The sequence below is a fragment of the Mustelus asterias genome, chromosome 7 (genome assembly GCF_964213995.1).
Source record: "Mustelus asterias chromosome 7, sMusAst1.hap1.1, whole genome shotgun sequence".
Classification (NCBI taxonomy): domain Eukaryota; kingdom Metazoa; phylum Chordata; class Chondrichthyes; order Carcharhiniformes; family Triakidae; genus Mustelus; species Mustelus asterias.
This window is the reverse complement of record NC_135807.1, coordinates 80,324,306-80,347,420: the sequence shown is the minus strand read 5'-3', so window position 1 is coordinate 80,347,420 and position 23,115 is coordinate 80,324,306. Positions and strand designations below refer to the sequence as shown.

The 23,115-nt window shown below is 40.0% G+C and overlaps 1 protein-coding gene across 4 annotated transcripts in view; it reads left to right on the top strand.

The window, feature by feature from the left end:
- Positions 1–23,115, top strand: part of ube2wb (ubiquitin conjugating enzyme E2 Wb) — a 61,919-nt gene that overhangs the window by 26,150 nt on the left and 12,654 nt on the right. For 3 of the 4 annotated variants that reach the window (XM_078216320.1, XM_078216321.1, XM_078216322.1), the window contains exons 3-4: positions 1,612–1,714; positions 11,555–11,710. In XM_078216320.1, coding sequence (XP_078072446.1) covers positions 1,612–1,714; positions 11,555–11,710 — 259 coding nt within the window. Of the gene's footprint in view, positions 1–1,611; positions 1,715–11,554; positions 11,721–23,115 lie in introns of all 4 variants that reach the window. The other variant, XR_013498340.1, reaches the window with a different exon arrangement.

The window sequence follows — 23,115 nt, the reverse complement described above, 5'->3', positions numbered from 1 at the left end:
ACAAGGGGCAGGCTAAGTTTTGGAGCGCAAGTCTTCAATACTATTGCCGGAATATTATCAAGGCCCGTAGCTTTCTAGTGCTTTCATCCATTTCTTTATCACGTGGATTGAACCGAATTGGCTCAAGATTGGCATCTGTGATGTGATGCTGGGGTCCTCTGGAGAAGGGTAGCTGAAGATTATTTCAAATGCTTCAGCCTTATCTTTTGTACTGATGCTCTGGGCTACCCCATCACTGAATGTATTTGTGAAAACTCCTTCTCCAGTGAGTTGTTTGACGTTCACTGCCATTCACGGCTGGATGTGGAAGAGCTACAGAATTTAGATCTGATCACTGGTGGAGGAATTGCTTCACTCTGTTGGTCAATTGTTTATTTTGCTTTTGGCCCACAACTAGTCCTGTGTTGTAGCTTCAGCAGGTTGACACCTCGGCCTGGTGCTGCTCCTGGCATGCCTTCCCTCAGTCTTCATTGATCCAAGGTTGATCCCCTCACTTGGTGGTGATGGTAAAGTGGGAGATAATCTAGGCCATAAGGTTGCAGGTTGTGGTTGAGTACAATTCTGCTGCAGCTGTGATGACCCACAGCGCCTGATGCTCAGTCTTGAGTTGCTAGCTCTGTTCAAAATCTATCCTATTTAACACAATGATAGTGCCACACAGCACATGATTCTGTTAACATGACTGGCTATTGCTTGACTAGTCTATGAGAAAGCTTTCCCAAATTTGACATGTGTTAGTAAGGAGGACTTTGCAGGATCAACAGGGCTGAGTTTGCAGTTGTCATTTCTGGTACCTAGGTCGCTGCAGGGTGATCCATCCACCTTCATTCTAGCTTAATTTCTTTTCGCCCTTTTAGCAGATTGATACATCTGAGGGCAGGGGGAATTCTGAGTCACATGTGGACCAGACCAGGTTAGGATGGCAGATTTCCTTGCCTGAAGGGCATTAGTGAACCAGATGGTTTTTACGACAATCAACAATAGTCTCACGGTCACCATTAGACTTCAATTCCAGATTTTTATTGTATTCAAATTGCTCCATCTGCCGTGGTGAGATTCAAACCCAGGTCCCCAGAGGATTACCGCTATCCCTCCGCTGTGGGATAATAAAATTGGAAATCTGTGTTGGTCTCTGAATATAATAGAAATAGTGTTGACCAAGTTATTAAAGGTGGTTACATGTCTCATCACTTTATATGGCAGATTATCTCATTATTTTCCTCAACATAGGGAGGCAGTGGTATTGTCACTGGACTAGTAATCCATTGACCCAGAGAAAGATCTGGGGAACCAGCTTCGAATCCCAGCCTCTGCAGATGGTGAAATTTGAATTCAATAAAAATCTGGAATTAAAAGTCTAATGATGACCACGAAAAATTGAACTCATTTCTTTGCTTGATTGTCATAAAAACCCATCTGGTCCTTTAGAAAAGGAAATCTGTCCTTACCTGGTCTGTAACTCAAGGCACACAGCAATGTAGTTGACTCTCAAATGGACGAGCAATCCTGTAAAATAAATTAACGAAAAAAAATAGGTGGCTATGTTGACATGGATATGTGACAAACATTTGCACTCTTATACAGATCACATAATTTATTTTATGTTTACAGGTGGATTGTAGACATGGAAGGAGCTCCAGGTACATTATATGAAGGAGAAAAATTTCAGCTTCTTTTCAAGTTCAGTGGTCGTTATCCTTTTGATTCACCTCAGGTAATATTTGTACACAGAACCTGATGGTTGCAATATTTATTCTTAAGTGTATGTTTAACTACTTGATAGGCAAAATTAATGTAACATAAATCAAAGTGAGGGCTATATGGAAACCCACATACACCTATGCTTTATCATCTGTATTCTACAGTTTGATCACCAACATTTTGCCCAATCATACTAAGTTCACTTGAAAGCAGTAGCTGATGCAAATTATTTGTTGAGTTTTGTTAAATTTATACTAATACCTCCTCATGCAAATTGAACTCATTTCTTTGCTTCTTCAGTAAAACTTGCACTTCTATCTAAACTATTGACATTTAATCTACCAAGCAGTTAATATCTCTTTGAGCAATGCATGTGGTGAATATCTCTCTAGCTAGATGTGTCTGCTGAATTGAATATTCATCACTGTATTTCCCATTCTGAATGCTAATACTAGCTGGACATTGAGCACTATAAATAAATCCAGTATTAAATACAGTTGTGATCCCTGCTCAACAGATTGGCAGCTGTCTAGAGACTGCATGATTTCTGGACAAGAAACCATTGATCTCTGAGACTGAATTAGACGAACAAACTTAAATAAAAGCAAAGTACTGCAGATGCTGGAAATTTGAAATGACAATAGAAAGTGCTAGAAAAAGTGTCTTTCTGGGCACAATAAATTGCCGGTGCAGGTGCTCCTTCAAAATTAGCTTTGAATTTAATTCTAAATATCAGATTGACTTCATTAACCTAATGTAAAAATAAGAGTTGTTCATACAGCAGTTCACAATACTACTAGTTTGAAGCATCAAAGAATGTTAGGTGACATATCTCAAATGTGTATCTTTTCACAAGTAATGAGGCTACTTTGTATTTTACTATTCCAAAGTCTAATACCATGATGGAGTGCCAGTAAAGAAAAATTTACATATTTATTATATCAGTGATAGGTAATAATGTAAACAACCTATCTCCATTCTGATGCCTCTACTTGTGGCTCACCAAATCATAGAATCCCTACAGTGCAGAAGGACACCATCCGGCATGTCAAATCTATGTCGACTCTGACAGATTATCTTACCCAGGCCTCCTCCTCCACCCCAGTCCGATAACCCCACACATTTCCCATGGCTAACCCATCTAGCCTACACATATTGGGATACCAAGTGACTATTTAGCATGGCCAATCCACCTAACCTGCACGCCTTTGGACTGTGGGAGAAACCGGAGCACCTGGATGAAACCCACGCAGACACTGGGGGAGCGTGCAAACTCCACAGACAGTCACCCAAGGATGGAATTGAACTGGAGCTGTGAGGCAGCAGTTCTAACCACTGCTACTATGCCGCCCCTAAGTAGGTTTGTGTACATTGGTGCATATGATGTAGTGAACTGGCTTAGCACTGGAAACAGTGGTAAAATGCATTGCAAAAAGTTGGAGGATTTATTGGAAAAATAACTCCTTTTTATTACACTTTTGCAACTCATGAAAATGTTTATTTTCCCAGAACTAATACCGACTTTTTAAAAAATGATGAGGAGCAGCCTGTCATAGTACCATAACATGACTTTAGTTGTCTACATTTTTGCAGCAACTTGAAATAGACTTGTACAGAATAGAAACTATCTGTGTAATAAATTATAATGGAGTTTCAAACCTCAAGTTGGAAAATTATATCATTGTCTGAAGAGCAGCCATTGCAGACCTTTACTTAAGATTGGAAAGTAAGATAAATTTCATAACTATAGACTAGTTTAAGATCAGTTGTGGGTAGACTTTTAGAACCTGCACATAGACCTAAAGTTAGACAGATCTAGAAATGCATGGATAATGCTATGGAAACTGCCATGAATCTATTAAAAGTAAGATTTGCATGATGAGTATAGTGGCATTTTGGGTATAGGTAGCAACATTTCAAATAGTACAAAGTAGACCAGCAGTATTGAGAACAGTAAAATATCTCAGTGAGACAGGTTAATAGAATAAGATAGGTGGCAGATTTAAGTTAATGTGGAAACTGAAGTAATTTATTTTGTGAATATACACTCTGTGCTAAGACCATTAAGGATCTGGTTGAACAGAAACCAAAGAATTCAAATATGCATATGGCCTGTATTTTGCAAGCAGTGAAGCACAAAATCTTAGTGTCAGACTTGAAGATAGCTGTCCACAAAGAAATGGTGACCTCTGTGATGAAGATTTTCCCTTTTCCTGATGGCACTTTAAATCTAATGCCAAATCAGGGGAGCCTCCTGGCATGTAGCAGAAATGTTGTCAGCAAGTAGCTAATCACATGGCAGTAATCTCAGACAGCAAAACGGGAAGTTAAAAGGAATGTATCCTTCAATTTTAATTTTCATGTAGTGGAATAAACGATTGTGATTGGATTAGGATAGAAGTGAAAATTAAGAGAATTTTAAAAACAATTAAAATTGTGGAAAGTTTTTTACTGCAATGCACATATTTTCGGTATTCCACAAATATCTGTTTTTCAGGGCCGGTGAGAGTGTTGACAGTAATTATGAAGTTAGTATGGCATTTAAAAACTCAGTTACACCTCATTCAACAAGGTGCAACTTTTTTGAGAGTTTCTGCAATATGGCTATCAACATTGGAGTGGAAGGTCTTGGCAATGCATAGATTTCCAATTGATGGATTCTCTAGAAAAGCATAGAATCATCAGCTTCTGAATTTTCACATTATTCTCCTGCAGTTCCCAAAGTAGGAGCAATTATATCCAGCCTAGTATCAGCTTATTCTCAATCATCAGCAAAAGTGATCAAAGGTGTTGTGAACAGCACTATCAAGCGGCGCTTACTCAACAATAACCTGCTCACCAGTGCTCAACATGAATTAAAACAAGCCCACTCCGCTTCAGACCTCATTATAGGACAAAAGAGTGGAAATCCTGCCTTGAAGAGAGATTTGACTAACCATAATATCAGGGCAGCACTTGACTAAGTGTAGCATTAAGGAGTCCTTGTAGAATTGAAGCCAGTGTTAATTGGGGGAAACTCTCCAATAGTTGAATTAATAATAATACATTGATGTTTGTTATTGTTGGAGGCTGTTCATCTCAGACCCAATACATCATCTCAGGAGTTCTCTACTGTCCTAGGTGCAGCCACTTCCAGCTGCTTCACCAATGATCTTCCAATCTTCAAAAGGTCAGAAGTGGGGATGTTTGCTTATGATTGCAAAGTATTCAATTTCCTTTACAAATCCTCTGATGATGAAGCAGTGTGTTTTCATGTAGCATGAGCTGGTTACATGCAGGCCTGAGCTGGAAAATGGCACTGATATTTGGGCCTTACATCAGTCAGGTGATAACCATTTCCAGAAAGAGACAGCCTGGCCACCATGTCCTGACATCCAGTGACATTTCCATTATCGAATCCCCTGCCATTAACCTCCTGGGGTTACCATTGATCAGCAACTTAACTGAACCAGCCATAGAAAACTGGCTACAAGAGCAAGATAAAAGCTGGATATTGTGTGACTCCCCAAAATATTTCCTCTATCTACAAGGCAGAAGCCAGGTTCATGATGAAAAATACTCCAATTACCAGAATGTGTGCAGCTCCAACAATATTCAAATTCAATATTAAACTAGAATAAAGAAATTCATGTGATTGGTTGCTCATTTTCTATCATAAACATTCACTCTTTCTGCCAGTGGCACACTGTCTGCCATGTGTACCAGCTAGAAGATGCATTGCAGCTACTTGCTAAGGCTTCTTTAGAAGTTCCTTCCAAACCTGCACTCTCTACCACTATGAAGGATAAGGGCAGAAGGTACCAGGGAACACTACAAAAAATGTGGCTACAAGAGCAAGCCTTGCTTTGCCATTCCAAATACCAGGCCCCATTCTTTGTGCTCTCGTACCCTAGTGTTAATCCACCAGACATCCCTTCCTCTGTGGGAGGTCTAAGTTCACTGAGTTGAAAAGCATCTGGCACGGCTGTATTGGAATTGAAGGTTTGGCAGGTAAAACAATGGGAGGATTTTGCCACGTTTTGAGTACAGAGCATTACCATGAGACAGAAAGGAAGGGAAAGCAAGCCCTGGATGACTAAAGGTAAAGAGATTAAAATGAAACAGAAAATAGATATGATAAATGTCAGACTTGTAATTTAGTTGAAAACCAATCTGATTACATAGTACAGGAAATAAGAGGGGTAAAGGGAATAGATTAGCAGGGAAGACATATGTCTTTTATAAACACATAATCAAAGGAAGGGTGTGGCTTATTAGGGACGAAAGTGATCTTGAGGCAGTGGGGCATGGCTGAGGTACTAAATGAGCACTTTGCATCTGTCTTCACTGAAGAAGAGGATGTTGTCAATGTCGCAAGAAACAAGGAGGATGTAGAGAAATTGTTAGGGATATAAACTGAAATTTTGGGGGGTTAAAAACAGAAAAGTCACCTGGTCCATGCTAAATTGCCCCTTGGTGTCGGGAAGGGGCGGGGGAGAGAGTCTGGGCAGGGTACTCTGTCAGAGAGTCAGTGCAGACTCGTTGGCCCAATTGGCCTCTTCTGCACTTTCGGGATTCTACACACAGCCTGCTGTCTGGTAATCATGATGTGTAAATGCCAGTGTTGGACTGGGGTGGACAAGATGAGAGGTCACATTACACCAGGTTATAGTCCAACAGGTTTATTTGAAATCAGAAGCTTTCAGAGCGCTGCTCCTTCACCTGACCTGTGTACCATCTACAAGGTGCATTGCAGGAACTCACGAAGGCTCCTGAGACAGCACCTTCCAAACCCACGACCATCACCATCGAGAAGGATAAATGCAGCAGACCTATGTGAACACAATCACCTCAAAGTTGCCCTCCCAATCACTCACCATCCTGACTTGGAAATACATTGCTGTGTCTTCATTGTCACTGGGTCAAAACCTAGAACTCCCTCCTTAACACCTACACCACGTAGACTGCAGCAGTTAAAGAAGGCAGCTCACTACTACCACCTCAAGGGCAATTAGGGATGGGTAATTAGGGTGGCACGGTAGCACAGTGGTTAGCACTGCTGCTTCACAGCTCCAGGGTCCCGGGTTCGATTCCTGGCTCGAGTCACTGTCTGTGTGGAGTTTGCACATTCTCGTCGTGTCTGCGTGGGTTTCCTCCGGGTGCTCCGGTTTCCTCCCACAGTCCAAAGATGTGCGGGTTAGGTTGATTGGCCAGGTTAAAAATTGCCCCTTAGAGTCCTGAGATGCGTAGGTTAGAGGGATTAGTGGGTAAATATGTGGGAGTAGGGCCTGGGTTGGATTGTGGTCGGTGCAGACTCGATGGGCCGAATGGCCTCCTTCTGCACTGTAGGGTTTCTATGATTTCTATGAATAAATACTGACCTCGTGAGCGATATCCACATCCCATGAAAGGATGAAATAAATTGTGAACATGTGGAGCCAGGAGGTGAGATACTCACTGCTGAATTCTCAGCCTCTGACCCACTCTTGTAGCCACAGTACTTAAATAGCTAATCCAGTTCAGTTTTTATTCACTGATAAACCCCAACTGTTGTTAATGGGGGGTTTGCAATGCTCTGATCATTGAAGGTCAATGGGAGATGGATAGGTTCTCTCTTGTATTGCATCGCAGTTGTGAATAAAGCCACAAAAAGGGGGTTGCATACTTTACCAAGGAAACTGGTACAATAGCAAATCACTTCTTTAGGTGATGTCAGTGTCCTGGAAGCTTTTTGCTGTGTATCATAGCAAATAAAATATCGGCATTAAGTTAAAGCTATAGCTGAGAAAGGATGCATTAAGGAAGGTATTCTTGGAGTAAGTATTTTGTCAGTAAAAATATTAAGTCCCTGTACCTGAGCATCAGATGTTTTAAAGTAATACTCCTCTAAAGATTCTAAAGAATGGCCTTCGATACTGAGAGTCAGTTGCAAAATTTCACTTTATTTCTTGAAATGTATTTTTAATATCTTAAAGTCAACTAGGGATAAAAGATGAATGGTATCTTGGTCATACCACACAGATCCAAAGAATATTAAAAACCTATGTGCAGAATAGTTGCAAAAAGAAGGCATGTTCACGTTAATGTACTTTGTCCACTAGATGTGCTGAATGGTGGATTGCAGGTATAAATCAATACATTTTAGCAGGGCTGACCTGATCTCCCACTATCATTTAATTTTAGAAAGAAGGCACGTTCATGCTAATGTAATTTTCCCACTAGGCGTGTTGAATGGTGAATTGTATGAATGAATCAAGACATTTTAGCAGATTTGACCTTGTCGGCTGATTGAAACTGTCCGATGTCTGTCTTTTCTGACTAATGGGTGTGGAGTGGATTTGTTGGAAAGTGGAGACTTTGGGCAGCTTCAATCTGCTGATGTGTTCAACATAAGATTAAATCAATGTCTTGGTGCTGCTTTAGGACTCATAATTCTAATCTTTACCCTTTTATGTTGCAAAATGAGATTTTGATTGGCTGCAACCTTAAGTAATCACTTTTTTAAAAAAAAACAGAAGTCCTGAAATAGCTGTGTGCTTGATACATTTCAAGCAATGCCTGATATAGACTTCTGTCTCTGATAAGCAAGGATGGTGCAAGTGGTAGGGATTGAATTTTGCAGACAAACTCAGGCATACAATATCTCACTGAACAAGGAATGATAAATGTTTATGCTCATCCAATGAAGACTGTAAGTTTATTTGGTTTATTGATACTCTGAGGGAATAGTGGCACGTAAAACCACTAAGTTTTAATAAAAAGAGAGTATTGTGGATGCTGGAATCCGAAACAAAATGCTGGAAAATCGCAGCAGGTCTGGCAGCAGACATAGCTAATATTTCAAGTCTGGCTGACTCTCCGTCAGAGCTGGTGAAGTTTTAATGCTATGTAGCTCATTATCTAATATGCTTTCCAGTCTTTATAAGCTTCAGGCACTGCAATATTGAGGTACCCCTTTTCTTGCCATAGTTAACATGTTTTCATTCCACCTACAGAAGAGTATACCAGGGATCCTTGTGGCCTCCGAGTTGAGGTTGCCAATTTATGATGAACCAGGACTAGAAAAGATTAAGACATAGTGACTTTAAATGAGATTGTTCCCATGGTGTTTTGGTAAAGTAAAATAAACTCCCTTCCTGGGTATTGCAATGTTACCTTTGGAGCTGCTGTATATTCTTTCTCTGCAAGTAATTGTTGCTATTGAGGGAATTCATTTCTAAAGGAATCACCCAAGACCATGGAGACAATCAGAGTTTATACATACATGGTGAATGTTATGGATATTGATTGATTTCATAGAATCATAGAAACCCTACAGTGCAGAAAGAGGCCATTTGGCCCATCGAGTCTGCACCGACCACAATCCCACCCAGGTCCCACCCCCACATCCCTATATATTTACCCGCTAATCCCTCTAACCTATGCATCTCAGGACACTAAGGGGCAATTTTAGCATGGCTAATCAACCTAACCCGCACATCTTTGGACTGTGGGAGGAAACCGGAGCACCTGGAGGAAACCCACGCAGACACGAGGAGAATGTGCAAACTCCACACAGACAGTGACCCAAGATTTATTTTAAGAAAATCATTTGACAAGATGCCACAAGAAACCCAAGATAAAATTGAATGCATGTGATATTAAAGGGAATGTAGCTAACTAGTTAAAGATGTGAGTAGGGGCAGAATAGTAAATAAGAGTTCTTTGGATTGGTGGAATGTAGGTAATATGTCCCATATATTATAGTGATAAATGTTTGTCACTAGCCAACTGAGAGCATCCATCTCTCAAAATGTTATTTCTGATTTTACTTTTTACAGGAACCAACAACACCAAAATCATACCTTGTTTTCTCTTTGATAGAGTAGCAACGACTTCATTTGTTCACATGGTTTAGAAGGCAAGAATATTAGGTTAATTATGCCCAACAATTTAAAGTACCTCTCTGGCATGTTCCTTTTTCATTCTTACTGGCTGGGATTTTAGTATATGAAAAATGGTTGCATGTTTGTCTCTAACATTGTCAGTGCACCTCATGTAATTCACAGTTATGTGAAATGCCTTGAGATGTGTTGACACAACTGTTGAGTACTGCCGCAGAAAACCCAAAGTATGTTATGAAGCCTGACTAGATCCCCACGGTTTATCTATTTTGGCATCAGTGTTTCACTCCAGGTGTGATTCTATTGACACACTAGGAAGTTTTATCAAAACAAACTTTATTTAATGATACAGTTTCAACTATATTGAATGAATTAGCTTAACTTTTACCAATTGAAATACTTAAGCATGACAAGATACAGTTAATTGTTATCTCTATTAGTTCCAATTTAAGCAATATTCCTCTTATAGACTTCAACTCATTTTCAAAATCAGTTAGTGACACACAAATGTTTGTACTTGCTTACAGTCCTAGAGCCTTTTGAACACCTCTGGAGAGAGAAAGAGATAGAAAGACACCTGTCTTCTGACAGCCCCAAAAAGCAGCTTCTAGGGAGACAGAAAGGCAGCTCTTGCTTCTTTCAGGATCAAGCAGAATTTATTACTTCAGTGACTTCAGGTTTTCCTGGTTCCCAGTTAGCTGAGTATCATTAGTGAACATCGCTATCTTCTTTTACAATGTTCTCATGGTATAATTTAAATAGTCAATGTTTTAAAAAATTACAAGTGATGCAGTGAATTTTATTGCATATCCCTTGGCTGCTAGAAATAGCTAAAGTTGGGAGCTCATCTAGTGAAATATTCCAGCTGGAAAATATATAATGGAGATATAGCAGTAGCCAAATGATGAAGCAAGTAGTTGTCAATTGTGACATAGATCAAAGCCAAATAAAATTTTGACATTTGATATACCTTGTGTTAATGTTGAATCTATGAACCTTTAAGTTGGTAATTAAGCACAGCTGTCTCCAATTAGGGTAGGATTAGGGAATCATTGTAAAAGTATTTAAAATCAGTTCACTCAGTGTCTGATGAATTGGAAGTGTCTGTGACTTTGCTGTCTTGGAAATAAACCTATTTTAAGGTTCAGGCTTGTTTCAGACTCATTATTCCTCAGCATACAATTATTGGAATTGGCACCTTAGGGCTGTACCTAATTATCCGCATAGAAGTAAAGTGTTGAACATATGTCGCTAGCATTTGGTACCTTTCTATATTGTTGATTTTAAAGGTAATTGTCATTAAATGAGCAGAGAAATGTTGTTGTTCTGGTGTGTTTATTTTAAGTCCGACTGAGCCCATATTCTAGTAAATGCAATTAATTTATTGCCATTATCTTAACATCACCATTTTTATGTTGGCTCACTTTGGATTGCTCTAACAGAATTTTAAGTAGTTCAGACAATTGCCATTTGAGCAGTTGTAGGGGTGATATTGCTTTTAGCACTGCTTTATGATGAGCCCCTGTAAGTTTGAGATGATGGAACATTTTCTTTTTCCCCATGATCCAGTGAAATACACAGCAAAGAAGAAATTAAAGTCGGTGTATGTTACAGTTTTCCCATAGCTGCACCTTTATGCTACCTAACAAACCAAGAAAAAAGCTAAAATTAGTGCTCTGGCAATCTGTCAATAGCTCCAACAACTGTGATGAGCTACGCATTCTCTTAATTCTAACTTTGTAATCCGATGACCAAAGTTTCTTTCATGAAAGTTATAGTAATTTAAGAAATATATTCACAGCCCAAAGGCTGAATTCCAGTATGATTTACATCAAGAAATTCAGATATAGACTAAGTAATCAAGTTTTAAAAAACATGGAAACGTGCCAATCGCATAATAATAAAGATAGACAAATTCAGCAGGTAATAATGTTGTAGACAGAAATTTAAATTAATATCATGAAATACTGAAATTGTTTTCCTTTTTTTAGGTTATGTTCACTGGTGACAATGTTCCAGTTCATCCTCACGTTTACAGCAACGGACATATTTGTCTCTCCATTCTGACAGAAGACTGGTCTCCAGCTCTCTCTGTGCAATCAGTCTGTCTTAGCATCATCAGCATGCTTTCGAGTTGCAAAGAAAAGGTAATCCAAGGTTAGAGTCAAAGCTCCAATTTATCAAATAAATTTTCCCCTTCCAAGCCTGTTTTTAATTAGGAGAGGGAAAGAAAGATGAGAAATTGCCTTTAAGTGAGAGAGTTTGATTAGTGTGCATATATAAACTGTACCAAGAAAGCATTTTGAGGATATGATGCTCATTTAGCTAAATGTGTTGACTTGATTATCATGGTTAGTAGTGCATACTTTTCAGATCCACCTCTTGAGGAGTCAGGAGATTGCATTGACAACTATTTCTGTGTAAGTAATGGGGTTGATTCAGAGTGGCAGACCTCTGAATTGTCTGCTTATTTATTGCTATGGCTGGGGAATAAAATGAATAACTTGACAATTTACTAAAACGTTTCAGTCATACAAGTCATATAATTGGATCAAAGAATCCCTACAGTACAGAAGGAGGCCATTTGGCCCATCGAATCTGTATCGATCACAATCCCACCCAGGCCCTATTCCTGTAAGCCCACACATTTACCCTGCTAATCCCGCTGGCACGAGGGCCAATTTAGCATGGTCAATCAACTTGACCAGCACGTCTTTCGGACTGTGGGAGGAAACTGGAGGCAACCCATGCAGACACGGGAAGAACGTACAGAGTCCGCACAGACAGTGACCCAAGCTAGAAATCGAACCCGGGTCCCTGGTGCTATGAGGCAGCAGTGCTAACCACTGCCACCATGCCATCCCCGTGCTTCTATTTGAACACTAAAACTTGCTTTACTGAAAAATTAAATTGATTAAAAATGTATCAATGTTTTGCTGCAATCGGCTACAAAGGGTGTTGAGAAGGTTAGAAGCGACTTGGAATTTTGGAAATGATTTAAGGTGTGGTTACAAAGCTTTAACCAGCTCTGATTAGACAACTTTCCACATTGGGACTAGGATAGGTAAGCAACTCTCATTCTCATCCTTCCATTGCCTGCATTAGTTTGACAACAATGAAATCAATATTTTGCATTTGAAGAGTATGTTGGCAATTCACTCAGCCTGAAAGTTTTGTGAATTACTCAGTTTTAATGTCTTTAAACAGTGTTTACCATTCAGTCACTTTTGGAGCATTTACTTAATTCTAGCCTACATATATCATTTTTTTAAATTTTGCACCTCTGAGCTAAATTTAACTGAAACAATTTTGAATATTATTTCAGCACTCAAGAAACCTGTAGCCCATGCTTTGCTGTCAGCAGATAGTCTTTGTTCTAATGTCCACTGAGCCCCTTTACAAGCAAAAGCGCAGAAGCACTTACTGAATAATACACTTTATTTGATATGATTTCTGTTGAGTCAATCTCATGTAGCATTTCTGTCAATAAAACCCATGTCCTATTTAAAGTATTATAGAACTGGCATTCTATAAAGAAAATTTGTTTTAGATTATCAAATTGTGATTGTACAAAACAATTGTCCTCAATTTTTAATGGAAAGTTTTGGCAGGAGGTTTAGTATTTAGTCTATTATTTTCCATAAATAGAAGTTGTACTCTGCTTTTGTCAGATAGTCCATTATGTACTTATTCCTCTAAACGTTGTGGATTTACAATGTCTTTCGTGTTTTTGGAATGATATAAATAGAGGAAAATATGTTTTATAAAGTGACAGGGTGAGTGACAAAGTTGTGATCCCCTTTCAAAGGTGAAGCCAGAGTGCAAGGCAATCAATCAGATTTAGAAGATGAATTTGAAATCCTGGATTACCTTGAGGACATAGTTGAAATTTGTTGAGTCCTCCAATTATAGTGCAGTTTGAATCAAGCCTTGCATATAGTGAATCTAATCATTAGAAATTGACAACATGGTTGAAGTCTGTGTACCCACCTTCAAAATATTTGCAGTCCACTGGCGTTTTGCATTGATTTAAAATGTTTAAACAGGAACAGTTAGTGGTTTAAAACCTTTCTAATTTGAGGTATTGAACTTTTTTAAAAAAAATCAGATTAACTCTAAGTAGCTCAACTGGTGACTGGCTAAACTGTGCAGAAGGTCACTGATTTGATCTCCAATCTGTACTGAGTTTACAGGTGTACTGTATGTAACATTGACGCTCTTGGGTTTGGGAGATAAAAAAGCCAGGATTTCTGCTCCTTTGCTGGAAGAGGATATCGGATAGCATAGGATCGAATTTGGTTGTGCTACTGCTTGCCATCACAATGTTGAGGTTCACACAATGGTAATAACCACTTAAGTAAATCTACATTGAGCAGAGACACTTCTTCAGAGTAGAAGCGGGGCAAATGAATGAGAACGATACAGTTCGCTAAGCTTTTGTATACCGATAAAATTTCCTCCCTACCTTGCAGAATACTAAACTGGAACAAAAAGACACCCATGTCACATGCTGGATAACTCTGGGTCAAAAACACATGGTTTATTATGGCAAACATATGAATCTTACTTACAAATTAACTCTGGAGTTAGAATGTTCACAATTCTCCTCAGGTATTTGCATAAAACTGGAATATTAAGGTTAAGGACATGGCTGTTTGTTACAGTAATGTGTTTTTCATGCAAATGCATCTTAAATCTTGTCAGAAATTTCCAGCAATACAGTTCTGTGGACAGGGAATTTACTTTTCTCTTGTTGTTTTGTTAAATCACATGATTTCAGTAGACTGGCTGAGTGGGAAATTTCCTAAAAGTAGCTGCTGTATCAACAGTACGGGTCCAAAACTATTTCTTTGATAGTGCTTGTATCCTAGTGCGAGTGCTACCTCACAGAAAAGCCTTCCAGAAATAATGGAGAATCAAGGAGTGAGTATAAATGAGGATCTGCAGGATATCAATATTAGTTTAAAAAAATAGCGCCAGTGAAATAAATAGGACTTAAAGTAGATAAATCCCCTGGACCTGATGATCCCAGAGAGTTAAAAGAGGTGGCTGTAGAGATAATAGATGCACAGGTGGTCATCTTTGAAATTTCTGTAGATTCTGGAATGGCTCCTGCATTTGGAAGGTGGCAATTGTTTTTGCTCACTGTTTAAGAAAGGAGTGAGGGAGGAAACTGGCAACTACAGACATGTTACCCTAACATCTGCCATAGAGAAACATGCTAGAATATATTAGAAAGGATGTGTCAACAGGACACTTTGAAAATAATGGTAGGATTGGGCCGTCAAAATGGATTTGTGAAAGGGAAATTATGTTGAATAAACCTGTTGAAGTTTTTTGAGGATGTAACTAGCAGAATAGATGAAGTGGAATTGGTGGATATGGTTTTTTAGATTTTCAGAAAGCTTTAGATGAGGCCACATACATGGTTAATAAAACAAATTAGGGCGCATGGTACTGGAGGAATATACTGGCATGGATTGAAAATTGGTTGTTGGACAGAAGAGAGAGTAGGAATAAATAGGTCATTTTCAGGTTGGCAGGTTGTGACTTGTGGGGTACTACAAAGATCAGTACCTGGGGCCCAATTATTCACAATCTGTATCAATTATTTGAATGTGATGGTTAAATGTAATCTTTCTAAGTTTGCAGATGATATGGAACTACGTAGAAGTATGAGCTGTGAGCAGAATGCAAAGACGCTTCAAGGGAATTTGGAGAGGTTAAGTGAGTGGGCAAAGATTTGGCAAATGGAAGACAATGTGGAGAAATGTGAGGTTTCCACTTTGATAGGAAAAACAAATACAGGGTATTTCTTAAATGGTGAGAAGTTATAAAGTGTTAAACTTTAAAAGGACTGTTCACTAGTCACTGAAAGCTAACATGCAAGTGTAGCAAGCAAATAAAAAGGCTAAAGTTGCCATTTACCACAAGGATTTGAATATAAGAGCAAAAATATCTTGCTGCATATATAGAGAGAGCGTTGGTGAGACTGTACCTGGAGTATTTTGTGCAGTTTTGGTCTCCCTGCCCAAGGAAAGTTATACTTACCATAGAGAGTGTGCAGTGAAGGTTCACCAAACTAATTCCTGGAATGGAGTGACTGTCCTCTGAGGGAAGATTTGATAGACTTTATTCTCTGGAGAGGTGATCTAATTCAGACAGAAAATTCTTACAGGGTTCGACAGGAAAGATGTTTTCCCTGGCTGGAGGGTCTAGATGTGGAGATGCTGGCGTTGGACTGGGGTAAACACAGTAAGAAGTCTCACAACAGGTTAAAGTCCACCAGGTTTATTTGGTAGCAGAAGCCACTAGCTTTCGAAGCGCTGCTCCTTCATCAGGTGAGTGGGATTTCAGTTCACAAACAGGGCATATAAAGACACAAACTCAATTTACAAATTGAGCTTTTGCTACCAAATAAACCTGGTGGACTTTAACCTGGTGTTGTGAGACTTCTTACTGGAGGATCTAGAACCAGGGGAGACATAAGGGGCAGGCCATTTAGGGTACTGAGGAATTTCTTCACTCAAGAGGATGGTGAGTCCTTGGAATTCTCTGCCCCACAGGGCTGTTGAGCCTTTGTCGTTAAATATATTCAAAACTGAGATTGATAAATGTTTACATATTAAAAACATCAAGGGATAGTGCAGGAAAATTGTGTTGAAAGTAGATCAGCCATGATCTCATTGATTGGAGTGGGCTTGAAGGGCTGAATGGCCCACTCCTATTTCCCTTGTGTTCTGTCTCCAATTCCCATTGACTTCAATTTTACTAGAGCTTCTTGATGTCACTCGATCAAATGGTGTCATGGGCAGTAACTCTTGCTTTACTATAGTAGGATATTGTCAGGCCATAACCTATCCTGTATCTTGTGTGCTGAGCTGTTTCTTGCTATCCTATGGAGTGAATCGAATCAAAGTCCAGCATCTGTGATGGTGGGAGGACCAAGATGGATCATCCAATCAGTGCTTTTGGCTGGAGGTGATCATAAACGCTTCAGCTTTATCTTTTCCACTCATGTAAGGCTCCACCATAATTGAAGATGGGTGGAGGGGTGTTCATGAAGTACGTACTCAGGTTAATTGTTTAAATGTGCAGGGCTGCAGAGCTTTGATCTGATCTTTGGTAATGGGATTGCTTGACTCTATCTATAGCAAGCAGTTTCTGGTGTATAGCATGTGTACTCCATGAGGAATTTTGAGCACAGTTCTCTGCTTAGCAGTACTAGTAAATGAGGCCCTGGAGTATGACTTTAGATAAAAAATTATTTTGAATACCCAATCAACTTTTAATCAACTTAAAACATCTTAATTTGATCACCGTTCAATCTTCTTTACTTGTACAAGACCATGAAGATGTCAACATAATTGAGCCCTTTTAGTCTGCTATTGTTCAGTTGAATAAAAGCAAAATTACGTGGATGCTGGAAATCTTAAATAAAAACAGACAATACTGGAAAAACTCAACAGATCTGGCAGCGTCTGTGGAGAGTAACAGAGTTAACGTTTTGAGTCTGTATGACTGCTCAAAAACTCAGGTGAAATTTGTTCAGATAAAATTTCCTCTGAGGCCATTATATCCTTCCATAGGTGCATTGCCCACAATTAAACACAGCCCTCTAAATTGGGGGCCTAACCAGAGCTTTGTACGTCTTCCCACACTTTCTTTTCCAGTCCTTGAGACACAGGTTAGCATTCCATTATCTTTTTTTGATAAATCTGTCCACGAGCTATTAATGATTTCTGTACTTAAAGCTGTAAATCTCTACAGCTCCCAGTTTCTCACCATTTAGAAAATACTGAGCTTTTTTTTGGATTCAAAGTGGATGATCTCCCACTTGTTAGAAAACAAAAGTATTTTTATGTCATCTATATTTGTATTAGTGGCTATTAGAGATAAGGTGTAGCTTTAGGAAGTTTAATTTTGTGTTTCTGTATAGGAAAGGATTAAAATCTCAGTTAGTTCATGTTAAACAAAGGTGCCTACACATCTGTAGAATCATAGAATCCCTGCAGTGCAGAATGAGGCCATTTGGCCCATGAGACCCCCCCCCCGGACACTAAGGGGCAAATTAGTATGGCTAATCAACCTAAGCCACACACCTTTGGACTATGGGAGGAAACTGGAGCACCCGCAGGAAATCCACGTAGACATGGAGAGACCGTGCAAACTCCACACACACAGCAATATAAGGCCAGAGTTGAACCTGTGTCCCTGGCGCTGTGTGGTACCAGTGCTAACCACTGTGCCACCCTGCCGCCATTTCAAACTGTACCTGTATTATAATTAAAGGTTTACAACGTGAAAGCAATTAAAAGGAATAAAAACTAGGCTGTTGCTTAGCATTCAGGGGCCCATATTGAAAAGCATAGGCAATTGTGGTTCATTTGGAACCTTATATCTGAGAAGAAAGTAGTTCTCACAGAAAATATAAGCAGAGAGGCAAGACAATAGAGAAGGGAGTAGAAGGCAAGTCCCCAAAGCTGAAGAACAGGTAGTTCTAGAAACCAGGGAATGAAAGAGAAGTCCCAGGAAGACTCAAGTCAAAGGGACAAAGAACTTTAATCTGAACAGGGTGTTGTTCACTGAAGTTAAAGATAGAGCTGTAAGGTACAGACCTGGTGAAGTCAGCTAGCAAGAAGCCAGGCATCTGAAGTAATCCTGAGGTTGGAGATACCTTAATACTGTCTGTGAAGCAGTGGTGTTCAATTAGCATGATTGGGTACCTGAGAGATTGTGTGGAAGCTTGAATGCATAAGGCAATCCAAGGCAGAGGAATACTGAAAGGAGAGACTAAAAGCCTTGAAGTGAATCCTTAATGAAGGAGTCTGAGAGAGAGCATTGTTTGGGAGAAAATTCTAAGGCATGTTTTGACTTCCAGTGGGACAAGTTGGCTCAGTGTGTCAAGAATCTGGGAGGATTTGATGAGCAATCTACATATGTTCTATTGGGTAGCACTTCTTGGTTTCAGAGTGTGGTGTCTCTGACCAAAGTTGGCCTATTGATTTACATGGACTATATACTTAATGAGATCAAAAATATATACACAAGATATATTTTATAACTTGTCATTCATAAAAATCTGTATACATCTGTGAAGGTGTAATTGGGGTGAAGGGGTATTGTGTTATAGTCAGTCTTTTTCATGTTTAATGAATGTTTTATTCTTTTGGTAAAAGTTAATTGGCAGACTTGTGACTGCTCATTCATGTCTAAACAAAAAATAAAATATACGGTCAATTGAATCAATGTTCCTTTCGGAGACCTGACTATCCAGTAGTAACATCAGTTGGGATCATAACACACTTCCAAACTCCATGGAGAATTGGTCAATACAAGCAGCACAAAACTGGCATGTAGTGAATCAGCAACAAATTTTACATCAGTCCAGTTTTAGTTTTTCTTTGACTTGAAAGATATCGCCAAGATTTAGAATTTTAAACTGAGTAAAAGTGACAAGTGAATGAGTTCCAAAACTGTTTGAACTTCTAGTGGGAAGAATATTTTATAAATTGGATGCCAATTCACAGCCATTTCGAGCTGCTTGGATAAACCAATTTCCTGTCCCTCTGTGCCACAGTTTTGTCCTTTTCATATAATCTGTAATGCCTAATTGCAACATTATGCTCCCATTCATGCTATTTGCTGTGCCACCTAACTTGGTGTCATTAGCAAACTTGGATTGGTGGTTCTATGTTCTTCTAAGTCATTTATAATTATAGTGAAAAACTAAGACTTCAGTACAGATCCCTGGTGGACTTCAGTAGTTATATCCTGTGTGTTTGAGTGCATACCCTTTTATCCCAATTATGTTTCCTACCTCATAATTTCTTAACCACATCCGGAGGTTGCCTCCATTTCCATGTGCTCTAATTTTTAAGAATCTTGTGTAGAGCCTAATTGAATGCCTCCTTCAACTCCATACAAATGACACCCATCAATCAACCACATTTGTTACCACCTCAAGGAAGACCACGGTATCCAGTACTTTGATTGTGTTTCCCTTTATTCTCTGTGAACCAGCAGCAAATTCAAATCAATATATTTTTTAAAAATAGTTACACCTTCTCAGATATAAAAGCAGTGCAGGGCTGTGAAAAGTGTTTACCTGTCACTTATATCTAGCTATACAAAGCCAAGAACTTGAATGATGGGTCTTACTTGCAAAGAAAATCATGAAAATTAAAATTTCACACGTTAAATTTAGCAGTGGAATGCATTCAAACATTGATTTTCTTTTATCTTAAAACATGTCTTTTCTATCACCGTTTTCCAGTTTTTCTTATCACATTTTAGTTGCTTTTTGGCCAATATATAATTGCATCATGTCTACTGGGATTAATGGCTTTTCTAGTGTTTATATTATCGATAAAACCTGTTTACTTTGGTTTGCTTGTGGGTTTGCTCACTGATGGATATTTATATCAGTGGACTGTTTAACCAAATGTGTTTCACCAGCTAATTCTGTTTTACCTGATATGCGTACTTCCAATAGAAGTCTCTGATGCATGATGCTGACTCATAACTCTCCCCACTTCCAACCTCCATCGTATGCCCACATATACTGAGACCAGTAATAATATGCTAAATTAACTCTGGCCAACATCAGCTAACTTAGAAAGAAGATTGAACCTCAGTACCTGTATGACACAGCCAGTGGAATAATTTGCAAAGTCATTGTGAAAAATTGTTCCCCAGTCCTATAATCAGGGAAAAATCAACAGGCACATTGAGAGGTTATTTAAGGATAGCTAACAGGGATTTGTAAAAGTGAGATTATCTTTGACCAACCTTATTGACTTTCTGATGAAGTAACAGGGAAGATTAATAAAGGGACTGCAGTGGGCGGTGTCTATATGGATTTTAAGGAAATGTTTGACAAAATACAAAATTGAGGCTCGTGGCATAAAGGTCTGAGTCGACTTAGATTTAAAGAAAAAGGTTGATGAATAGAAAACAGCAAGTTGTAGTAAAATGTTGTTTTTGAGATGGGAGGATGGTAGACAATGATGTGCCCCCAGGGTCAGTGCTAGGACTGCTGCTGCTGCTTTTCTGCTATATATTAATGACTTGGATATTGGAATAGAGAGTTAAACTTCAAAATCTGCCAATGCTACCAAACTTGGTGGAGTGGCAAATGATGAGGATGATATTAATCAGCTGCAGCTGGGCATAGATATGCTTCTTCAGGTGAGTGGGAATTCTGTTCACAAACAGAACTTATAAGACACAGACTCAATTTACATGAATAATGGTTGGAATGCGAATACTTACAACTAATCCAGTCTTTAAGAAACAAAACAATGGGAGTGGAGAGAGCATCAAGACAGGCTAAAAAGATGTGTATTGTCTCCAGACAAGACAGCCAGTGAAACTCTGCAGGTCCACGCAACTGTGGGAGTTACAAATAGTGTGACATAAATTCTGATTCTAGGATCGCATGATAAAGACTCAGGAGGAAAAAAGCAGAAATATTTATGTGAAATAGTGTGACATAAACCCAATATCCCGGTTGAGGCCGTCCTTGTGTGTGCGGAACCTGGCTATCAGTTTCTGCTCAGCGACTCTGCGCTGTCGTGTGTCGCGAAGGCCGCCTTGGAGAACGCTTACCCGAATATCAGAGGCCGAATGCCCGTGACCGCTGAAGTGCTCCCCAACAGGAAGAGAACAGTCTTGCCTGGTGATTGTCGAGCGGTGTTCATTCATCCGTTGTCGCAGCGTCTGCATAGTTTCCCCAATGTACCATGCCTCGGGACATCCTTTCTTGCAGCGTATCAGGTAGACAACGTTGGCCGAGTTGCAAGAGTATGTACCGTGTACCTGGTGGATGGTGTTCTCACGTGAGATGATGGCATCTGTGTCGATGATCCGGCACGTCTTGCAGAGGTTGCTGTGGCAGGGTTGTGTGGTGTCTTGGTCACTGTTCTCCTGAAGGCTGGGTAGTTTGCTGCGGACAATGGTCTGTTTGAGGTTGTGCGGTTGTTTGAAGGCAAGAAGTGGGGGTGTGGGGATGGCCTTGGCGAGATGTTCGTCTTCATCAATGACATGTTGAAGGCTCCGGAGGAGATGCCGTAGCTTCTCCGCTCCGGGGAAGTACTGGACAACGAAAAACCGCACCGACCTCCTCAGAAGACAAACACGGGACACAGTGGACAGAGTACCCTTCGTTGTCCAGTACTTCCCCGGAGCGGAGAAGCTACGGCATCTCCTCCGGAGCCTTCAACATGTCATTGATGAAGACGAACATCTCGCCAAGGCCATCCCCACACCCCCACTTCTTGCCTTCAAACAACCGCACAACCTCAAACAGACCATTGTCTGCAGCAAACTACCCAGCCTTCAGGAGAACAGTGACCAAGACACCACACAACCCTGCCACAGCAACCTCTGCAAGACGTGCCGGATCATCGACACAGATGCCATCATCTCACGTGAGAACACCATCCACCAGGTACACGGTACATACTCTTGCAACTCGGCCAACGTTGTCTACCTGATACGCTGCAAGAAAGGATGTCCCGAGGCATGGTACATTGGGGAAACTATGCAGACGCTGCGACAACGGATGAATGAACACCGCTCGACAATCACCAGGCAAGACTGTTCTCTTCCTGTTGGGGAGCACTTCAGCGGTCACGGGCATTCGGCCTCTGATATTCGGGTAAGCGTTCTCCAAGGCGGCCTTCGCGACACACGACAGCGCAGAGTCGCTGAGCAGAAACTGATAGCCAGGTTCCGCACACACAAGGACGGCCTCAACCGGGATATTGGGTTTATGTCACACTATTTCACATAAATATTTCTGCTTTTTTCCTCCTGAGTCTTTATCATGCGATCCTAGAATCAGAATTTATGTCACACTATTTGTAACTCCCACAGTTGCGTGGACCTGCAGAGTTTCACTGGCTGTCTTGTCTGGAGACAATACACATCTTTTTAGCCTGTCTTGATGCTCTCTCCACTCCCATTGTTTTGTTTCTTAAAGACTGGATTAGTTGTAAGTATTCGCATTCCAACCATTATTCATGTAAATTGAGTCTGTGTCTTATAAGTTCTGTTTGTGAACAGAATTCCCACTCACCTGAAGAAGGGGCTCAGAGCCTCGAAAGCTTGTGTGGCTTTTGCTACCAAATAAACCTGTTGGACTTTAACCTGGTGTTGTTAAACTTCTTACTGTGTTTACCCCAGTCCAACGCCGGCATCTCCACATCATAGATATGCTAGCAGAATGGGCAGGTAAGTGACAGATGCAAATAACACAACCGTGTGAGATGATTGGTGATTCATTTTGGCAACAAGGATAGGGAGGGGCAATTGTAGATTCAATGGTTCTAAATTGTGTGCAGGGACAGAGGATCTAGCAGATTTGTATGCATGGCCCGTTGAAGGTGACAGGATATATTGAGAATGTGGTTAGCAAGGCATACGAGATCTTGGGTTCCATAAATAGAAGTATTGAGTACAAAGGCAAGGAAGTTATGCTGAACCTTTATAAAGTCCTGGTTAGGCCACAACTAGAACATTGCATACGTCTGGTCACCATACTTTTGGA